General features: G+C 38.7%; 1 protein-coding gene across 3 annotated transcripts in view; it reads right to left on the bottom strand.

Moving 5' to 3' along the window:
• Window positions 1–5,125: 5,125 nt before the first annotated feature.
• The window catches only part of PRUNE2 (prune homolog 2 (Drosophila)), a 217,426-nt gene continuing 202,517 nt past the window's right edge, over window positions 5,126–20,034 (bottom strand). For all 3 annotated transcript variants that reach the window (XM_012721297.1, XM_012721295.1, XM_012721296.1), the window contains exons 18-22: window positions 18,617–18,715; window positions 15,636–15,671; window positions 15,064–15,102; window positions 11,273–11,320; window positions 5,126–6,933 (exon numbers count right to left, since the gene is read on the bottom strand). In XM_012721297.1, coding sequence (XP_012576751.1) covers window positions 6,903–6,933; window positions 11,273–11,320; window positions 15,064–15,102; window positions 15,636–15,671; window positions 18,617–18,715 — 253 coding nt within the window. In that variant the 3' untranslated portion in view covers window positions 5,126–6,902. The remainder of the gene's footprint in view (window positions 6,934–11,272; window positions 11,321–15,063; window positions 15,103–15,635; window positions 15,672–18,616; window positions 18,716–20,034) is intronic.

Raw genomic sequence — 20,034 nt, 5'->3', positions numbered from 1 at the left:
TGCTTGTCCCTAGCATTGCCCACATAAGATGTACACATGAAAAATTATGGATAAAGTAAATTAAACAGAAGCAGACCTGACACGTAAAAGCATAGAATTTTCATAACAAAGGCTAAAAAGGCGGCATCCAGAGGGGTAGGAAAGACAGATGCTCTCACTAAAGAAACTGCCTCACGGGGATAACAAGCACAATCAGGAAGCAATTTCTAAGGTGCAGAACTCTACCCTGGGGAGGGTTGAGAGGGCTATTCCTAACACCCAGCACCCCAACCTGGTGATCTAGAATACTGGACACAATCCCCTGTACCCCACATTGAGGTCCAGAAGGAAGCGAACACAGGAGGCTAAGGGAAAAGTCGAGATTAAGACTAGCCATTATTGGGCCCAAGAGCCAACTCACTTGCACTGGGACTAAAAATAAAAACACTAGTCTGAAGAGTGTCTGACCCAGAGGAGAAGTAATCTCAGGTATGGACCTTACAATGTCAGCCTGGGAGACAAACCAACCTAGGGGATGATCTGGGGCTGGACACCTTGGCAAACTCTCATGACATTGCTAGTGACAGTGTAGGTGGATGCCATCTTGCCCATCTTCCATAGATGAGACGACCATATAGGCAAATCCCTGTGGAGAGCTCCACCGTCACAGAAGTGGACACAATAGCTGGAGACTACGAGAAAACAATACAGAGGGTGCACCCTGCCATACAAATAAGCCTGACTCTCACTAGTCACCACCTGCTTGTTGGCAAACTGTGCCTCCACAGCCAGCAGGCACCTTGGGGACAATTCACAGCCTAGCCAGCTAGCATGCAAATCTCGTCAACTGCTGTGTTCCCATCAGCGAAGGTTCTGCCAGACCTCAACCACTGCCAGCCCTGCGTGTGCTCTGCCCACCCCACCACCAAGGTTCTTCACAGATCTTCAGTCACACCCAAGTCTCCTGCAGCACCCAAGGGCTTGAGTCATGCTGCCTCAAGGCACCTAGCCTGCAGCCAGTTATTGGGTCCCCTGGGTATCATGGAAACTGCCATGCCAGCAGTCCAGCTACTCTGCAAACTTTCTGTAGTCACACTAACTGAAAGGAAAGTCTCCAGCAGCTTGCCACCTATGACACTGTGGACTGCTGCTGATACCACACAAGCAGCGACTCAGCGGGGAACATTAGGCACACAGCACATATCCATAGCACCTCAGGGCAGCCATATGTCAAAGCTGGCCCACAGCACTAGCCATTGAGCACACCTAGCCCAGGGCCAAGATCAAACCCAAACAAAATGCCACTGACAAGATTAACAGTCCTGCCCCAGGACTTCCCAATACAGGAGCCAGAGGGTGCTGTCCACAAACAGGACTCACCCAATGCCACTAATTCAGGGAGCTGGGAAGATGGAGCTCCTGGATGCCAGGAACACCACCTGCATAAAGCCTGGTGGACGCCACTTGAATCTAGCACTCAAAGTGAACATCACCAGGTGATGGGGTGAAAAACTTCAGTCAGTTCTGAGAGACTGTTGTCAACAATGGAGAACCTGAACAATTGTTCCAGGTTGAAGAAGACTAGTGAAAAAGGAGTGGCATGTATGATTCTGAACAGGATCTTTTTGCTCTAACAGCCATTTATTAACACAAAAGGTGAAACTTGACTGACAGCTATGGTTTAGATGGCAGTAAGCTTTTAATGCTAAATTCCTGGTTTTGATAGTTGTGATCGTTATGAGGAGAATGTCTTTTCTGTATGAAATACACTTGACATGATGGGGAGGGAGTGATGAGGCTTTGTGTAGACAACTTGCTCTCAAATATTTCAGGTAATTTCTTCTGTTCATCTATGTTTGAGATTATTTTCAAAGAAAATATAAAGACTAGAGGCAAGAAAAGATATGAACTGGAAATATTGTAGGGTGCATGGGGAGGAGTAAAGAAAACTGATCTACTTATAGGGCAGGAGAGGAAACGAGATGCTGACATAGTTCACAGAAACAGTGGGTGAGGATTTGCAGAAGTTGGCATAAAAGGCCGAGTGAGTGGGAAGATGAAGAGAAGAGGGCGGGGAAGAGAACTACTATTTACTGAATGTCTTCTATGTATTAAGCACTAGGTGGAGTATTTAAATCCTATTTAACACTTATAGGAACTTGTAAGCTGAGAATTTTATCCAGATTAAAAAATATGCATAAACTGAGTCAATAAGCTTAAATGACTGGTCCAACTACTAAGGCAGGATTTAGGCCAGAATGTGTGATTTCAGTGACCATGGAGGTTTCATCAGGTCAGAGAAGGGAGAGAATTAATTTTTTCCTCCAGAAATTGGATAGAGTGTAGAGACTGAGTAAAGAAATTATAGTGGGGGTCTGGAGGTTGGTATTGAAAACCAGACTGAATAATAACCTAAAGAGACATGTTGGAGGTATGGTAGACCAGCTTGTAAGATGGCATCCAATTATCCCCATTCTATCCTTTTCTCCCTGTATGTGATCTGGATCTGGTGACATGCTTCTAAATAAAAATCAAAAAAGCAATGAGCTGTCAGCTGTCAATTCTGTGATTAGGTTGTAAAAAGTTATAACTTCTGCTAGCAGTCTCTTTCTTGTTGGTTTTGTGAAACAAGTTATAATGCTGGAGAGCCCAAATGGGCAAAGAATTGAGAGCAGCTGCCAGCTGACAACCAGCAAGGAAGCTGTCTCAGCCCAACAACCATCAGGAAGCTGAATCCTGCTAACAACCACATGAACGGGCTTGGAAGCAGATTCTACCCCAATCTAACCTTGATGGAGTCTGTAGGAGACCCTGTGCAAACACTGTGATCACATCCTCTGAAAAACCTTGAAGAGGCATACCCAGTTAGGATGTACCTGGAATTTGGTCCATAGAAGTGAGATAATAAATGTAGTTTTAAGGTGCTATATTTTGGGATATAGGATCTTCATTTGAGATTTCATAAATGAACACTTCCCTACTCCCTAAAATTTATTTGTAACTTCCCAATCAAGCTCACATCACTTTCACAGTCACTTGTGGACAGAGACTGGCAAACATTTGAGCTACCTCATGCACACATTTCCAGCCTGACGTTGGACAAGGTTCTGCCTTGTTTCAGCTCTCACACTGTACAGCAGTATCCCTTTGGCAGCTTACTTATTGCCATTTTTTTTTTTTTTGCATTTTATTTGGTCTAAAATGGCCCCCAAGCATAGTGTCAAACTGTTGTATAGTGTTCTATGTGCACATTGGCTATAAAGAGGCTTATTGGAGAAAACACTTGCAATGGATAAGCTTTATTCAGGCATGAGGTATAGTCAGGTTATTAGCTGTGAATTTAATGTTAATGAATCATCAACATATAGTAAATAAGGTGTATTTAAACAGAAACATATTAGACAAGGTTATGCATTGCTTGAAACTAACCCTGTGTTTCCTCTAGGGGTACTGATTCAGTATTCATCATTCAGAGTCCTCAGTGACTTTTAGTTCTTAAGTACTTTAATAATGAAAATTGACTAATTTGTTGTGTAGCTATTCACCATGAGCACAGAGAGTAACAGGGTCATTCAGTTTACCAATCCAAAGGGAAAGAGTTTCACAGGAGCATGATTGAGGGTCAAGGGTGCAGTTCTCTGATGGGAGAAGAGAGAGCCATTGGTGTCTGCTAGTCAGCTACCATTCAAATGATCATATGTAAAAAGACATATATCAAGAAAAACTTTTGTCTGATTAAAAGTTATTTTGTATGATTGAGTGGAACTTTCTAGGAAAATTAGCCTTATAAATCAATCTCCTTGCGCTATAAAACCTACAGCTGTGTGAGGATGGATGTGTCAAAGGCACCAGCTTAATGGTGGCTCTGTGACTGCACAGGGTGATGGAACCCGGGCTGGGATTCTGGCAGCTGGAGCACACTGCTGTTTCAACACAGGAAAGGGCTACACATCAGAGGGCTGCAGAAGAGAACAGTTCCCAAGTGCCTTCACATGGCTTTTCTGTCCTCTGTGACCTGTGTTGCAAAGGTCTGGCTTCTATGGCTGTGAATTTAAGGTATTTCATTTTATTTACTTTTCTGTCCACAAAAGTTTCTTTTGAATTTTGGTTTCCAACATCATTTATAGCACCACTCCTACCCCCACCTCTAACTCCTTAAATATGCCTGGATTTTATAGAATAAGCAGCACTGTTTTATATGTGCACAGATTTAGAAGTTACTAAGTGGCGTTGTGCTAGAAATAGTGTGCTTCCTTACTTTTCCTACTCTAGCCTGTGATTTAAGCATTGTTCTAGGAAAAGTGCAGTCTGTTGCTCCTAACAACCACAGACTACACCATCGTGTGTATGCCTTCCCTTTGTGCCTCCAATTCCCTCTACCATAGCACAGGAGTGAATGAATGTTCCACCACATAGAGACATGGCCTGTATTTGCCTGTGATTACTCCTCAGTCATCTTCTGCCCTTTTTTGGGGGAGGGAGGTTTAGGGAAGGGAGGAGGGATAAGGAAGAGAGGAAATATCTACTCTAAGTCTTTCCCAGATGCTGAGATTATGAAATAACTAATTTTATACAGAAACTTTTCACCTGGCTACACAATTTTCTGAGAGGTAGAGGTACATATTTGTTTATTAGTTTTAAACATACACACAGAAACATGATGTTGCCTGAAGACAGTATGAGTGAAAAAAAAAAGTAAAAGATAAACCTAAAATGCCATTTAATGCATTTTAATTAAAAAATTACCATGAAAAACAAGAAAAAAAGAGAAAGTTGACAAAATCAAGTAACCATGAAACACAAAGACACTTCCGAAGTGAGAAAGTGCTTACTTAGAGCTAAAAAGCAGAGTTGGCGACACTGAGGCATGAAAGGCAAAAATGCAAAGGGAATTAAGTTTGATGGCAAGAAGCTGAAATTTATATTGTCCTCAAGGACCAAGTCCCCACCCAAACTGATATCCAGATAAGAGAAGATAAAGAGTCCTGCTGATTCAAAGAAAGAAAGTCAAACTTGTGGAATCAAGTTTTATTTCTGAATTATACAGAGAGGAGATATATATATATATATGTGTGTGTGTGTGTACTGTCTCATCACATATTTTTATATTAGTCCACACTAGCAAGAATTTATTTATTTACCAAAACAAAGTCTAACAGATACTTTATTCAGAGCAGTCCAATACATGGTAGAAAAAACTCTATATAAAAGTTTATTTTGTGCACATCTAAACATTTCTAAGGGAGCAAGCTACTGAGGCATTGTGATTAGATGAGAGTCGGGACCATAGTTCCGTAACTAAATACTTAAGATAACACAAAGACTTGGCGTCGTGACTTCTACGTTTAGAAGATAACCCCTAAAAACAGTGTACAGCTTCCACAGGAACTTCAGGGTTTCCTGCATTTAGCTATTGCCCTGTAGCACATCTTCTCACTCCTTGACAATATTTTCTGTACATATATTTTTTCCCTTCTTTTAATCAAGCAACTAGTGAAGGGCAATCGCCACTTTGGCAAAACAATACTTTTGCCCCAACGACTCCTTTAGTTCCCTTAGCTACCAATCCACAGGAAAAGCGCAGTCCAGAAGTCAGAACCCAAGCAAGAATGCTGAGAATGGAAAGGCTAGATAGCTAATGATGTGTTTACATCTGTCTATCTATCTGCTTAGGGAATTTTTGGGTCGGTTTTTCTAGGATTCTATTTACTTGGAGTGAATTTACATGGTGGCTTTTCTCTAACACGTGCAATTAAATTATCTTTTTAAGATAATAAAGTAGCAGATTCTAGCTATCAGAATGGTTACACAGCCCACAGAGCAGCCCAAACAAAATCAATAATTGGGACAGATACTTCTACTTTCTATGTTGGAAGGTAAAGCTTCAAAGAGTCCTGAGTACTCTCCCATGGACAGACTGGACAGATTCAGAGAAAGGGTGAATGGCTGGCCTGTCACTGTAACAAGAGCCCTCGATCAACAGCTCTGTCCTCAGGTTTACTCCACTAAACCAAACACTGGGTTCTTCATTCATTCCTGTGGACAGGGGGAACATCTTCCAGAAGGAAAAATGACTCAGCAAAAGGAGCATTGTTAATAATTATGCCAGCAACAGTGAACTAAGTTGGTGAACAAACTGATATATCAGTGCTTTACCATGTAACATCTTGAAGTGAGTTTATGATCTGAAGTACAGACAGTTACCGAAAATGTGGACACTAATCCTGAAGTTTCTCAACGTGGAAGTCTTCACCATACACTGAAGAAATGATTTTTTAAAAAGACCAATTCACCACAAATATGATGCCAAATTGATGAGCACATGCCAATTATAACACCTAACTGCCTTTTACAAAAGTAGAGGTGATTCATGTGAACAAGAGCCAGTGGACACTTAACTGATGGTGATTTCAAACATGTGTCTGGTTTATGGCTGTGTTAAGCAAACTAGGATTTTAAAGGTAGAGTTCTGCAGAGATAATCTTCTCAAGGAGAGTCGAGCCCTGGGTATTTTAAACCTCAAATGATCACTAAAGAGAAATCCAGCTAACCAATGGAAACAAATCTGCTTATAACTAGCAGTGGATTGAAGTTCTCTTATCTGTCCATACCAATCTAAGAGGTGAAATGCCACTGCAGCGAGAGGCATGGAAATATTGAAATGGAAGGCCCTACTTTTTTTTTGCTAAGGTTCAACTAAAATCTTTGAGGCACATAATTGGCAAAATAGGAAAATACACACAATTTCAAAAAACATGTTAGGAGTAAACAAATTCCCTCATTATTATTTTTCCCTTAGAAATTTAGAATGGCACCAGGTAGTGCAAAGTGGAAAAAGTACCATCAGCCCTATCTCTTCCAGGTAGATAAGTTTCAACAGAATTATGAAGCAGAAAAGCATCCTCTTCTTCAGCAATGGCCATTTAGGGCTTTTCTTTCAGCTTCAGGTCAATACTTGGAAAAGACAAAGGAAGAATAAAATGAGAAACTGAGTAACAAACATTTACTAATATATTGTGGCATATTTTTGCTTTTTTCCTCAAAAGAATTGCTAAAAATAAACCATGCAAGTTTCTTAGACTAATCTGGTAAAACAAAATCCTTCCCTACTTGCCAAGGTTTTTTCTAAGATATAAAATCTGTTTGTTTTTACAAAATTGTTTCTGGAAGCATTTTACACCTTTCAAAAAACTTCAGTGAAGGCTCATCCTCTTAGTAGTTTAAGCGAATGATTATTATTTTGGAATCAGGGATCTACCCATTTTTAATAAATGACTTTTCATTGTGGAAAATAAATGATTCACCTAAAATAAGTAATACCGGACAAGTGCTAGATACTAAGAAAGTATATGGTAAAGTTTTGTTGGCTCTCCCTAAAGCATTTTTTATAACGTCTAAGGATTTGCCTGGAGAATTTATCCTACCTTAATGAGATAGATTCTTAGAGTGTAAAATACCTTGGTTTTAAGAACATCTAGAGGGTCCCAGGATCTAGAGAATAAGTTTGAAATGTACTCAGGATACTGTGTCTCTCTCCTGCCCATTAGGAAACATATCACAGCTTCCTGGCACGTGCCAAAGAAGAAGGGAGCTACAACCTTTGAACACTCAAAGAAAGCATTTTAGCCATGAAAAAAACTTTTTTGGAGAAAGATGCTTTGTTTGAAAGGGTCATTTGGAAAGTAACTGCAACTCTCACTTAGATCTTCCTTGCTGAGGAAGATCTGTACTTTGGGAAAGTGACTGCTTTGCTTGTAGAATTCCCAGCAGCTGAGCAGTGTTTCTTGCAGTAGCTTTGTGAATAAAGAGTTAGCAAGCCACCTTGCCTGCGGCCCAGCTATAAAGTATCTTTCCTTTGAAATAGCCTCAGCAATTCCACTACTTAACAGTTCTGGGGCCTTGGCCAAGTTATCTATCCTTCCTAAATTTCCATTTCTTTATCTGTAGAATAGAATTATCATCTCTCTCTCTCATGGTTTGATATGGATTAAGTCTTTTTTTCATTGTCCCTGGTGAATACTTACAGTAAATGCCCTATAATGGTAGAAACATAAAAATACCAAGTGGTAGAAGTAGTAGCTTGAAAAATCAGCTCTAATCTACTCTACTTAGACTAATCTTGTTTCCTTTGAAAGTTTTCAGACCCAGCTATGCTGACTGTCGAGAGACCAAGCCATCGTAGATATTAATCTTTCTTAAGTCCTCAAGGACCTGACTTATGTGCTTGTCTGCAGAATTTTACCAAGTAGGTGACCCTTAGATAGTTTTCTAGTTTGCTTTTTCAAAGCAAGGCCTTTTTGATCTTGTTTTTGCTTCTCAAATGATTGGAATTTTATTTTTTCATATATGGTGTTAGCTCAGTTTCTTTCACAGATCAAGACAATATTTATTAAGCCCAAGTTTGGGGCACATTTCAGGAAACTGTGAACATGGGTGACTGTATGAATTATCTTGGGACTATAAAAGTACATAGTCACTTTATTTCACAATCCAGTGCCCTGATAAAAATCTGAAACAACACTTATGCCAGGGTGCTCATCTCAAAACACCTCATTTTTCATCCTGATATTTAAAATTTATTTCTTTTAATTTTTTTAAAGATTTATTTATTTATTCATACAGAACTGGGGTACAGGCCAGAGATGCGGAGGGTGAGAGGATTCACAGGGACAGAGTGAGGAGCAGAACAGGCAGATCGACGCAGTACACTGCTGAGGGGAGCAGCGGGCAGGTCAGGAGAAGTCTGCCACGCCATGTGGTCACCTCCGGGGCACACGAGGATTGAACTCGTGCGGGAAGTGGCTTAAGCTTCTCAGTGCTGTGCTTTAACCCACTGTGCCACCAGGGAGGGCCCACATTTATTTATTTTCTATTGGTGATGCGGGTTTGTTTTTTTTTTAACCACATATATTTTTTTCTTAAAGCTTTGAGCATTTAATTCATCCCTTCAAATCTTGGTAAACAAAAAGCCACGTGACTAAAAACTACCCAGTTTATGAAGAAGCAAGTGGTAGTCAAAAGTAGTTTGTAAGTACATAAAAGCAAAGTGAAGGTTAATTTGGAAGACAACAGTCAACTTGTGGAGCTAATGAAGTTACAAGCAATGCTACTAATTTCAGTCTTCCCCAATAGAACTGCATCTTCTGAATAACAAATGCTTTTCATGTATGCAAAAATATAATAAATCATGTTGTACGTTTTATAACATGAATGGGTAAATAAAATCCGTACTTAAAAGCGAAGGCCATAAGGACTTCGAACCACTTTTTAAAATAGTATGCTTTTTGGAAAAGAAGTACTAAAAACTATCCAGTTTTAAGCAATGGTTTTACTCTTCTGGACCAACTTTCTAAGACATAGCAACCTCTGATAACTTCACCATAGGCCATTTTGGCTTCTGACGTGTGTTAAAGGACATTCTTTACAAAGCATCAGGTGATACTGTTTAATGATGAATAAAACCACTTGATATTTTCCTCCCAGAGGAAACTGAGAGGCCATTGCAGCAGCATAGATTTTACTTTATTCTTGACCTTGGTAGAAAGAGTCAGCCCATTTTTCAGTTTGTTCACTCGGCCCTAGTGACAGAAGGTCTAAAATGCTTCCACATAGAATTCTTCCCTATCCTCTGATGGATGGCTCGAAGTAGACAGGAGCCAGATCAAGCCAGAAAAGTGCCTTTTTCTAACTCTAAAAAATTACTGGTCCCCTGCCCTGCATGCTGGACCTCATCTACACATTGGGATCACGTGCTTGCTCAGAGCTTAAGAAAGAGACACTTGAAAAGGGAAGTGAGAAAAAAGACTATGTTCTAAAAAGTGGAAAGTCACATTAACAGTTTGCAATATCCCTCCATGCCCAGTTCTAGAATGAAATAAAAGGAGAAGTTGTGCTTTGCCCTCTTCCCAGCCCAAACAGCCCTCTATCTACAAAGCAAAATGCAGAAACGAGTCGGTAAGCCCGCAGATGTAGCAGCCATAGATCATTCTGTTCGCACAGCTCCTCCAATGCAGGACTCTGCTCCAGGGGGCGCTGTTTTGTCGATGAGGAAAGATTTGCTAAAAGAATATGACAGGCTAAGGACTAAGACATTTAGGCTTTGCAAAATTTTCTTGTGAAAATTTGCTTGAATCAAATGCCACCATCTTGGAGAGGTGGAAAAATGCAGCTTTCAGAAAAATAGCTGCATGATTTCAAAAGCTCTCTTAAGTAACCTTTGGTGGTTTTTTTTCCCCTCTCTGGAGTTTTTGTGCATAAACTTCTTTAAACTGTAAGGTCGGTATGGCAACGAGGAGATATTACACTGTAATTTTCCAACTACCCTTTGGACCTCAAGGGAAAGAGACCCAAAGAGTACTACATGTGACAATAATAGATGCATTTAATCTTATCACTGCCACTCTACTGCATCCCTGGGAAGGACACTGCTAAATTAGCCACCATTTAAATCAAATGAGGACTCACTAATGGGACGGCAGTTCTCTCTGTGAGTAAGGCAGTGACCACAGTTTACTCCCTGAAATGGATTTATCCTTGTAGTTAACTGTGTGACTCATTTGATCCTTTTTAGTCTTTGTTATCAAAATTTACATGCCCATTTTAGCACTGTTACCACCTGTGATTTTCAAACCACACACTCTGGAACTGCACCACAAAAGTACAAATTCCAGCTTTGGGCCTTTTATTTTTTTAAGAAATGCAAAATGTTGCATTAGTCTGATCTCTCTATGCTGTTCTTTTTTTTTTTTTTTTTTATCTGTTAAATGTATCTCAGGCTTATTCCAGGTGGAAAAATCAGTGTGAGTAAAATTGTTGACATAGAATCTGGCACGTGGTACCCATTCAATACCTGTTTGATTAGACTAGATCACTCCAAACATCCCATCTACTCAAAAGCCTCCTGAATTTTCAAACCAAAGACATTTCTTCTCTCATCCACCAATATAAGTTCAAATGGAAGTCACATCTTTCACTAATTAAAATAGATGATGTAATTCAGAAAGCAGAGTTGCATTCCTCTGCCCAAGTGGTCTTATACCTGGCTCTCACACTCATTTTCATTTTTGAATTAGAAAAATGGAATGCAGAGTAAAGACTTAGATTGTCCTCAAGGAATTTAATGGCAATCAGGAAAGAGATGGGGTTAAACCGGTACTGATTTCAAGAGCAGAGCACTGGCAAGCTGAACATCTGAACTGGGTTTACCCACTCATCAGTGTAGGTTTTTCTTTGAGAGGCCAGCCATGCAATACTATAAGTAACCATATAGCTGTTATTGAGAGCAAATTCTTACTCCTTCTCCATAGAAGACATTTCTGGATCATTGTAAAGGCAGCTAGTTCTGAGTGCAAAGAAAAAAACAAAACAGGAAACAGTAAACATTTTCTCCACTGTACCACTTTGTAAATACAACAGATCTGGGCATTTAAAAGAGTTTAATTGTTTAAAGTCCCATTGCTAATACTGAGCAAATCTGCACCTGAACACATGATGGCATGTAGTCTCGAGTCTTCTCCTCAGTTTTGAATTATAGTAACTGCCCATGATTTAGAAAAAGAAGATTTCTAGCTTCAGTAGTCTTCTTTGGTCCTTGTCATTCCCCACCCTGGCTTTTCAGTCTATGTTATTCAGGGAACATAATAGTATAGTTTTATTTGTAACCCAAACAATAGAATATTTTATACACAAAGGACAATCCCTAGACAGCAGCCTAAATTTTATTTACATATGAACACAATGGACTTTCAGTTGTCAAAAAAAGTGAGGTTTTTCCTAAGCTCTAAAAGGGAAAATGGCAGTGTCAGCCTGACTCTTATTGTTGCTGTTAGAGAAAAATAAAAGGACCCTTACTACTACACAGCTGAGTTGTTTTCAGGTAATACAAATGAATCCTAGTGTAGCCTAAACGGAAAGAAAAATGTCATTATTTTATTTTAAAATAAGGAGGTTTTGTTATGGTGTATATGCTGTGTTTATGGGTGATATGTATTATTTGTGCTTTTGTTAGCCCATATTTATGGAATCCCTCTGTTTACAAATTTCAAATTTGCTTTATATAAATTTCTGATTAATGCTTCCATATATCAATCTGGTTAATATTTTGTGACTGGCAAACAAACCTTACTCAAAGGAATTCTATGAGACTTTTTAAAAATGAGAGTCCCTTTTGTAATGTGAATAGTTTCACAAACTAATTTATCTATTTGCAAAGGAGAGGTTCAGTTATTAACCTTTTCCTTTTGCTGACCACCAGAGAAGGCTTTCTCCAAAAGAAGGGCAGAACGCAGTTCCCTGTTTCTCTCTCTTCCCCATCTCACTGGTGGTCTGGTACTTTTATAGAGGATATTTGGCAACTCCTATAAGCGAGGATAGTCGGGCAAGTGTTGACTAACAGTGTGTTAGGAAAACCTAGCAGAGCTGGAATGGAAGCAAGAAAGGGCAATCATCCAAACCTAGCTTTTCTGCTTTTTAACTTTGCGTAATCCTTCCAAAGAAAACAGCAATTTGCAAACTATTTAGTACTGTTGGTCTAAAGACAGCAGAAGGACTTGTCACCATTTTCAAAATAAGAATGAAGCTTCATAATTTATCCTTCGAAAGTATTTTCTTTCCCACAGAAAATTTTAAGGAAAAAATAAGGCAGGCTGAAGAAATCATCTTCTGAAAGTTAGAGGGTCACGCACATGTGTAGAGGGGAAGTGTTTAAAAACATTAGTGGGAATAAAGTAAAATAAAAGTCTAACAAGGTATGTGTCTGCCTTTGGTTAGGACAGTCCATAGTTTTCTACAAAGGTCATATGGATATTAGAGCTTTTAGCAGAAAGAACCAGGATATCTGGCTTCTAGATGCTAATCATAGATTTACAATGATCATGTTTTCTGAACCAAAAAGCATCATATGGAGTCTGTCCAAGGATTTTGGGACCACTCAGAGGCTGAAAGTCAATGGGGATGTAGACAGTATGCCAGAAGGTGGGATTTAGAAGTATTCTAATCATCTGCAGGGTCAAGAGAATAAATTTTTTTTTCTTACACATATATTGTCACCCTCAAGAGAAATAGGATCAAGTGGAAGAGAATTCATATAGGTGACTAAATCCAAAGCAAGAACATCCAAGAGTATCCAAGCCTCAGAGATAATCTAATTATTTTTGTTGAGCCCTTTGCTTAAAGATGGCAATTCTCAAAGTGTGTTTCCAAGACAAACAACCTAAGCCTCAAACTCCCATGGAACTTGTTAGAGAACGCAGAGCCTCAGGTTCCATTCCAGGCCTGCTGGACCAGAAACTCTGGGGGCGAGGCCCAGGGTTCTGTGTTTTAATGAATAATCTAGGTGATTCTGATGCACAATAAATTTGAGAATCACTACTCCACAGCAATGGTCAATTTATGCAACAGAAATTTCCTGAATATCTACTGTGTACTAGGCATGATTTTAGGACTTTCCTTAGAAAGGAGATCAAGCTGTCTCAGCTCTGAGACTATTACATGCCTGGGAGAAGATCTGTCGCTGTTGGGAAGTGAGCAAAAGGAAGGACCTGAGAAGAGAACAAAGAAAAAGCTAAACAACTAAACTAAAAATGGTAGCTAAAGAGGAAGAGTTAAAAACATGGAAGGAAGAAAATCTATTGAAAGAGGCAAGATTTCAAAAATATAACAAATATAGCTTTATAATAGGTTTGGTTGTAAATTAGCAAGGTGACCCCTACCCATACGTTGTTTGAAAAACACGCTCTTTAATCCCATAATTACTTTATCATCAAAAATTAATTTGAAAGAGAAACTCACTGAAGTTTCTCTCTGTGGGGAAACTTCTTATTTGTAACAGCTAGAGACTAAGAAGACTCTTCAGAGTAAAAATTATCCTTAAAGGAAAGTAGAAGACAGGTTTATTTAATAATAAACTACACTAATGCTAAACTTTCTAAAGCAAAAACCTTTTCTCAAACTTTTAACTTTAAAGGCTGACAGCAGAGGCAAGTATTTCTACAGATTACCTTGATTTTTTATCATGAGAAAAAAAATCTCTTAATGAATTGCTTTGTTGAAGAATTGGCATTTATAATAGGAAAAATTTCATTAATTTAGGCCTTAATTTTCAGAATGTGTAGCTATTTGGATATTATCCAAAAGCTTTCTCCTTTTGCAATATCTATTTAAATGGGAAAGGTTATAAAAATTAACAGTATAAGCAGTATTTGAAATGGAGAAGTACAATACAGAAAATATTCCAAACAGAACTTATTTACCTTTAATATATAGGGAACTACTAGTTGGTCTTTCAAAAACAGTGGTAAATTGACTTTCTATTGATGAGATAATTTATGACTATGTAGGGGCAGGGGTTATCTTCTAGATTTCTGTCAAGCAGAGATGCAAATAATTTTTGTCCAGTAGAAAAGATAATGTTAAGGTTATATTTTGTGATCCTGTTGGACATTACTCAGTTTTGTACCTAAACTATCTTCTCTTAAAATTTCTTTACATGTTACTCAGAGATATCTAGCCTCTCAAATTCTCTCTGAACTGATTTCTACAACTTACTGGTTTTCCCATTAAATAACTAGTAGAAAAAAATCATTGACATGTGTTCATTTTATATATACATTGAATATTTTGCCTTTTTGAAAATCATACTTTGACACTAGTGAGCAGTGATTTTTTTCTTTATTTTTCCAAGTAGCTCAGAAGCTAAAAGCAAGACTTCCATGTCACTAAATAAAGTATTTTTTAAAAATTTTGGAAAGTCCTGAGGAAAATATTGAAGTTTGTTATCTCAATAGATCTAACAATTTTCTAGACATTGTGGCAGTGCCTGTGAGGTGTTGTTTTGCTAAAACTGCATGTACATTACCAAAAAAGTCAAACGGTATTAGCAAGTACATTCCTCAAGGTTGCCAAGGTCTGGGGTAAAACAGATCATAGTATGGGTAAAAGAAATTGCATCTATCTTGAACAAAGGTAATTTTATAAGTACAGTAAATGATGATTATCAGGCATAATAAAACACCAGGCATGCAGGTTTTTCATTCCTGTAATGCAAGCCAACATCACACCAGCTGCTGAGTGAAAACCAAGTCTTACTTAGCTGCTTCTGATGCCTCCCTCAGTTCTTCATCCAGTCTGCATGAGCAAAAATTATCGGTGCAGAAAAGAAACAAAGAGGAAGCAAGCAGAGCATAAGAGAGTCATTCAGCAAAGCAGAGCCAAACGTAAGTGAAGTATATATGCTTTTAAAAAAAAAATCTTCTGGCGCACCGAGACTCACTCCTTCAATTAAACATGATGCCATTTCCTCTCATTCAGCCTGTATGTATATTTACTTTGCAAATTCCGTTATAAAGGTAGATCTAAAAGTTGCAAGGTCAGAACATGCTGGCTTAGTAAAGCTGAGACATCCACATGGTACTGATGTGCACAGCTAAAGTTAGCTTGCAGCCTGGGCCAAGTCAGGGATGTATCTAGTGGGTTTCAGTTGCAAGTTGTTGTAGGTTGACCTCAACAGCTTTACACAAAAGACAAAGACCTGGAATGGTATACTACAAGGAACAGAAACAACGACCTCTTGTTCTGGTAGCGTGTTGAGGTCACCCACGAGTAAAACTGGCGCACACATACAAAGGGCCCAGCATGGAGTGCAGATGGGGACATTTTACCTCACACTTTTCTTAAAAGATCTCTCTTCATCGTACCTTATGAGATAAAAAGCGAATGTAGTGAGAAAACAAGCAGATGGGAGAAACGACAAGTAAAGAACAATGTTTTAAAGAACAATCAAAACGAGAGAAACCAAAATAATAATAGTGGGAAGAAATCTTATTTTCATGGGGTAAAATCAATTATCTTGAGTTTGTAATGATGTACAGCCGATCTTCATTATTTGTGGATTTCATATTTGCAACTTCTTCCACTTGTTAAACTTTGATGATGACCCTCAAAATAATGCCCACAGCATTTTTAATTGCCCCTTGTAGATATTCAAAGAGTGGCAAAAAATTTAATTCACCTGACATGTGTGTCCTCAGCTGAGGTAGAACAAGGTGAGGTTCTGCCCTCTCAGTTCAGTTCCGTATTGTCTACAAGTGTCCTTGCTGTAGTCTGTTTAGTTCCATGTTTTATCATTTGTGCTTTTTGGGGTGATTCCACTGTTTAATATGGCCTCCAAATGGAGTCTAAAGCACAAAGAGGCTATCTGTACTCCTAAGAGAATATATGTGTTACCTAAACTTTGTTTAGGTGTAGGTTATATTACTGTTGTCTGTGAGAGCAATGTTAGTGAATTAACTTTGTGCAAAACAAGGTGTCTTTAAGCAGAAACACACATAATAAAAGGTTAAACATTAACTGGCCCACGAAAATGTGGCAGGAGGCTCATGGATATTTAGCTCCATAACACCCCTGCTAGAACAATGGTTTAGTACATGCTGTTCAGTGTTACAGAAAATTATCTCAGCAAGTGACAAAAATTGACTGTAATCAATGACTGTTGATTACAAAGATTGAGCAACTTTTTTTTTTTCTTCTTCACTTAAGCCTGATTGATGATTGGTTCCTTTCCAGCTGAGTACTGACTGGTTTTGGGATTGGTTGTGATTAGTTCATTTGAATGTTTTCTGCATTAGGAATGAACTATAACTTGTTTTACTTCAAATATGGCACAACATAAAAACAAGGAATGAGGACCAGTAGCAGAAATGGCGGAGGGTGTCCAAAAGAGATGGATTACATAAGACAGGAGAAAACATGGGAGCATGGGGAGGGCGGCAGGTTGTACTTTTCTTCCTCCAGAGGAAAATCTTTCCAAATGGAACCATTCTTCCAGAAGTTATTTTTCTCACACTGGAGCCCTTGAGAACTCAGGGGTATAGATGAATGAAAGGTCCATGGGCATGTTTATTCTCCTATTCAATTACATGTCCCCATAAGATAGTAAGTCTCCAAAAGCAACACGATTATGATATACAACATGCTGGACTGGCAGTTCTGGGCCAGGGAGCTTCCTTAAATGCTTTATGTACCATGTTCTTATTCACTCTAAGAACTATTCCAACCAAACATGCTTTCCTCCCCCATCTTATAGACACTGAAGCTGTGACTCAGAGTTTTAATAGGTTGCTTGTATTCTCAGAGACAGTGAAAGAAGCAGGTGGAATTCTGAATTCTCAGAAGCAGGTGGAAGGTTAAATACAATACTGAGCCTAGAAATCCCATCCCATTCTCTTTTCTTCATATTGCCTCCAACTGCCAACCAGTGGAAGCGTGAGAGTGTGCCCAGTGCTTATTTACATCTGGAGATGTTCTTATAAAAGGCTACAGCATTATGGAGGTAGGTGCCCCAGTTTTTTTCCTTTAAAGATCAGGAATGGATATGGGAAAGAGAGTGTGTATTTTTGATTTCCATGGAGTAGGCATGAGTGTGGGTTTGTTGTTTATGGGGATGCTTTAAGGCTGGTGAGGATTGAAGGGATTGTTAGGATCTCATGAACAAGCTGCTTTATTCAGTTGAGCCAACTGGCCAGTGTAAGCCCCATTAGTGTCCTGTGTTCATGCCTGATCTGGGATGTGGGGAAATCAAATGCATGTACTCCTGAGTTTTGATTTGAGATAGACACTTGAAGGGAGATAAAGGAATCTACTACTGAAGGACATGGGGATTCAGTGCCTGGCTAACCTGCATTTATATTCTAGTGGCATCCTTTCCTGGTTCCTAACTTACCTTTCCTTACTTTGTAAGTTACATTTCTTTACTAAGTCCTATTCCTTTATCTGTAAAACGGGGATTTACTCTGGGGATTGTATAATATAGCATACTTCTATGCCCAGCACAGCATAAACACACACTAAATGAATTTTCTCTTTCCAGCTTCTTTGTGTCCCCCCATCCCCTTCCAGGGGATATTTTTTAGAAGTCCAAATTGAAAGCAGTTTATTTAACTAGTATCTTATGGAGGAAGATGAGGTATGCTTGTCTGCTTTTTTTTTTTTTTTGAGTTGATAGGAACATTCCTCTCAATTTTAATCAATTAAGAAAACAACAAAACCAAGATTCACATGAAAAACGGTTCTTCACAACAATGAACTAAATAGGAGGGTTCATTCCTCAGTATCCATGTTTCAAAGTCTCAGCTCCAAGTGGTTGTTTAGTTAATTGTGATTTATGTTTAAGCAGTTCCTGAGACCTTCGGTATCTATGCTTTCCCCTTACAGGCTGTTGCTACTGTAGACGTGAATTATGAAGAAAAAAAGATTTCCTCTGGGTCATTTTTTCTCTTTTCCTGGGTTCATACGATATATTACTTCATATAAGACAATAAAACCCCTCCCTCTGTACAGACTTTAGTGTCTGCGTGGAGTGGAAGACCAGTAATGGAAGTACTTTGAATGTTAAACTTATGCTTGCTGCACTCTGAAAATGAGCAACAATCAATAACCCTAAGAGAAGTTGATGTGAAAGAAGATCTGAAAGAATGGGACAGTTGTCTCTAAGTTGTAAGAAAAAAGAAGTTTATAGGAAGATATTTAATGTTTGTTATAAGATAATTCTATTTCCCCTATTCCTTTGTTTCAGAAATGAGTTCTTTTCCAATCTCCTCTCCACATACAATATTTCTTACCAAATTTTCAAATCAGGACTTACTTGATGATGCTCTCTGGAATATGGATGCAATCCATTGGGATCAAGCCACTGAGCTCAGATAAGCTACTGACATATTTAATTTTACTGCTGAATTTTGAACTAAAAAAAAAGATAAAGAAAAAAGCATAGGATTAGTCAATCCATGCCTCCCCAGGCAGTGGCATCTTCTTGAAGATCCTCAAGTACTTACCACTTTACCCAGGTAACTTACTAAGAAGAAACTATTTGAATAGTTACTAGATGCCAGATGTTTTAAGTGCTTTATATATACTTGTTACCTTTTTTTCTGTGAGATATGCACTATAAGCATTCTCTTTACGTATGTATGTATAAACAACCACATACACACTTCTGATTTAAACCCCAGTCTGACTTTAGAGTCCACTCTTTTTTTTTTTTTTTTTAAGATTTACTGATTTATGCATACAAGAACTAGGGTGTAGGCCAGAGGTGTGTGGGGGCACAGATAGAGTGGGGAGCAGAACAGGCAGATTGACTGAAATACACTGCTGAGAAGAGCAGCTGGCAAGACAGGAGAGGTCTGCCATGCCATGTGGGTCATCTCCCTGGCTAGGGGTCAAACTTGTGTTGCAGTGGCTGTCACTAGCTTCATAGTGCTGAAACTTAATCCCTTGCACCACTGGGGAGGCCCAGGGCCCACTCATCATCCCACACATTAAGGGGATGGCACATGCAATGCTGAGTAATCATTACTAGTTGATAGCTTTTTGGCTTTGCTTATTTGATTTTCATGAACAGAAATCTGATCATTAGTTCTTTAAGAATCAACCAAGATTTATATGTTTTAAAAGTGTATGTAACTTTCCTCTTAACATTAGCTTTATTTTAAAGTTTATTTTTTTTTAAGTTTCAGTTTGAGGGTTCCTTCCAGATGGACCAATGTTCAAAAATGCATTCCAATAATTGGGTTTGAATTACAAATGGCTTTCATCTAAATATTATCTTTACAGGTGCATGCAAGTGCATAGAAAACAAAGTGGAAGGATACATCTGAAACATTTAAAAGAATTTGCTTCTGGGGAAGAGGGTTAGTTAGAAATAGGAACTTTTAGTTTTTGAACAAAGAACTTGTTCTTACTTATGAGTGGGTGTTTCATCAGAAGAATGCAGTTTTGTATTAGTGGTGTAATTACAAACTAAATTTTTAAATGTATGATTCCCTTCTAAAGGAAACTTAATCAACCATCAAACTTTCTTGAATGATTTCTGAAAAGTCCTCTTCAGTTCTCTGGGATCGTGCTGAGCTGTCTGCCAACTGCCCTGCCTTCGAGCCAACTAATATGCATTTTTTTTAAAGATTTATTTATTTATTCATACAGAACTGGGGTACAAGCCAGAGGCTCAGGGGCGGGGAGGGGCTTCACCAGAGACAGAGTGGGGAGCAGAACAGGCAGATC

The sequence above is a fragment of the Condylura cristata genome, unplaced genomic scaffold (genome assembly GCF_000260355.1).
Source record: "Condylura cristata isolate star-nosed mole 26May11 unplaced genomic scaffold, ConCri1.0 scaffold00006, whole genome shotgun sequence".
Lineage (NCBI taxonomy): Eukaryota > Metazoa > Chordata > Mammalia > Eulipotyphla > Talpidae > Condylura > Condylura cristata.
This window is presented reverse-complemented; position numbering and strand designations above follow the sequence as displayed.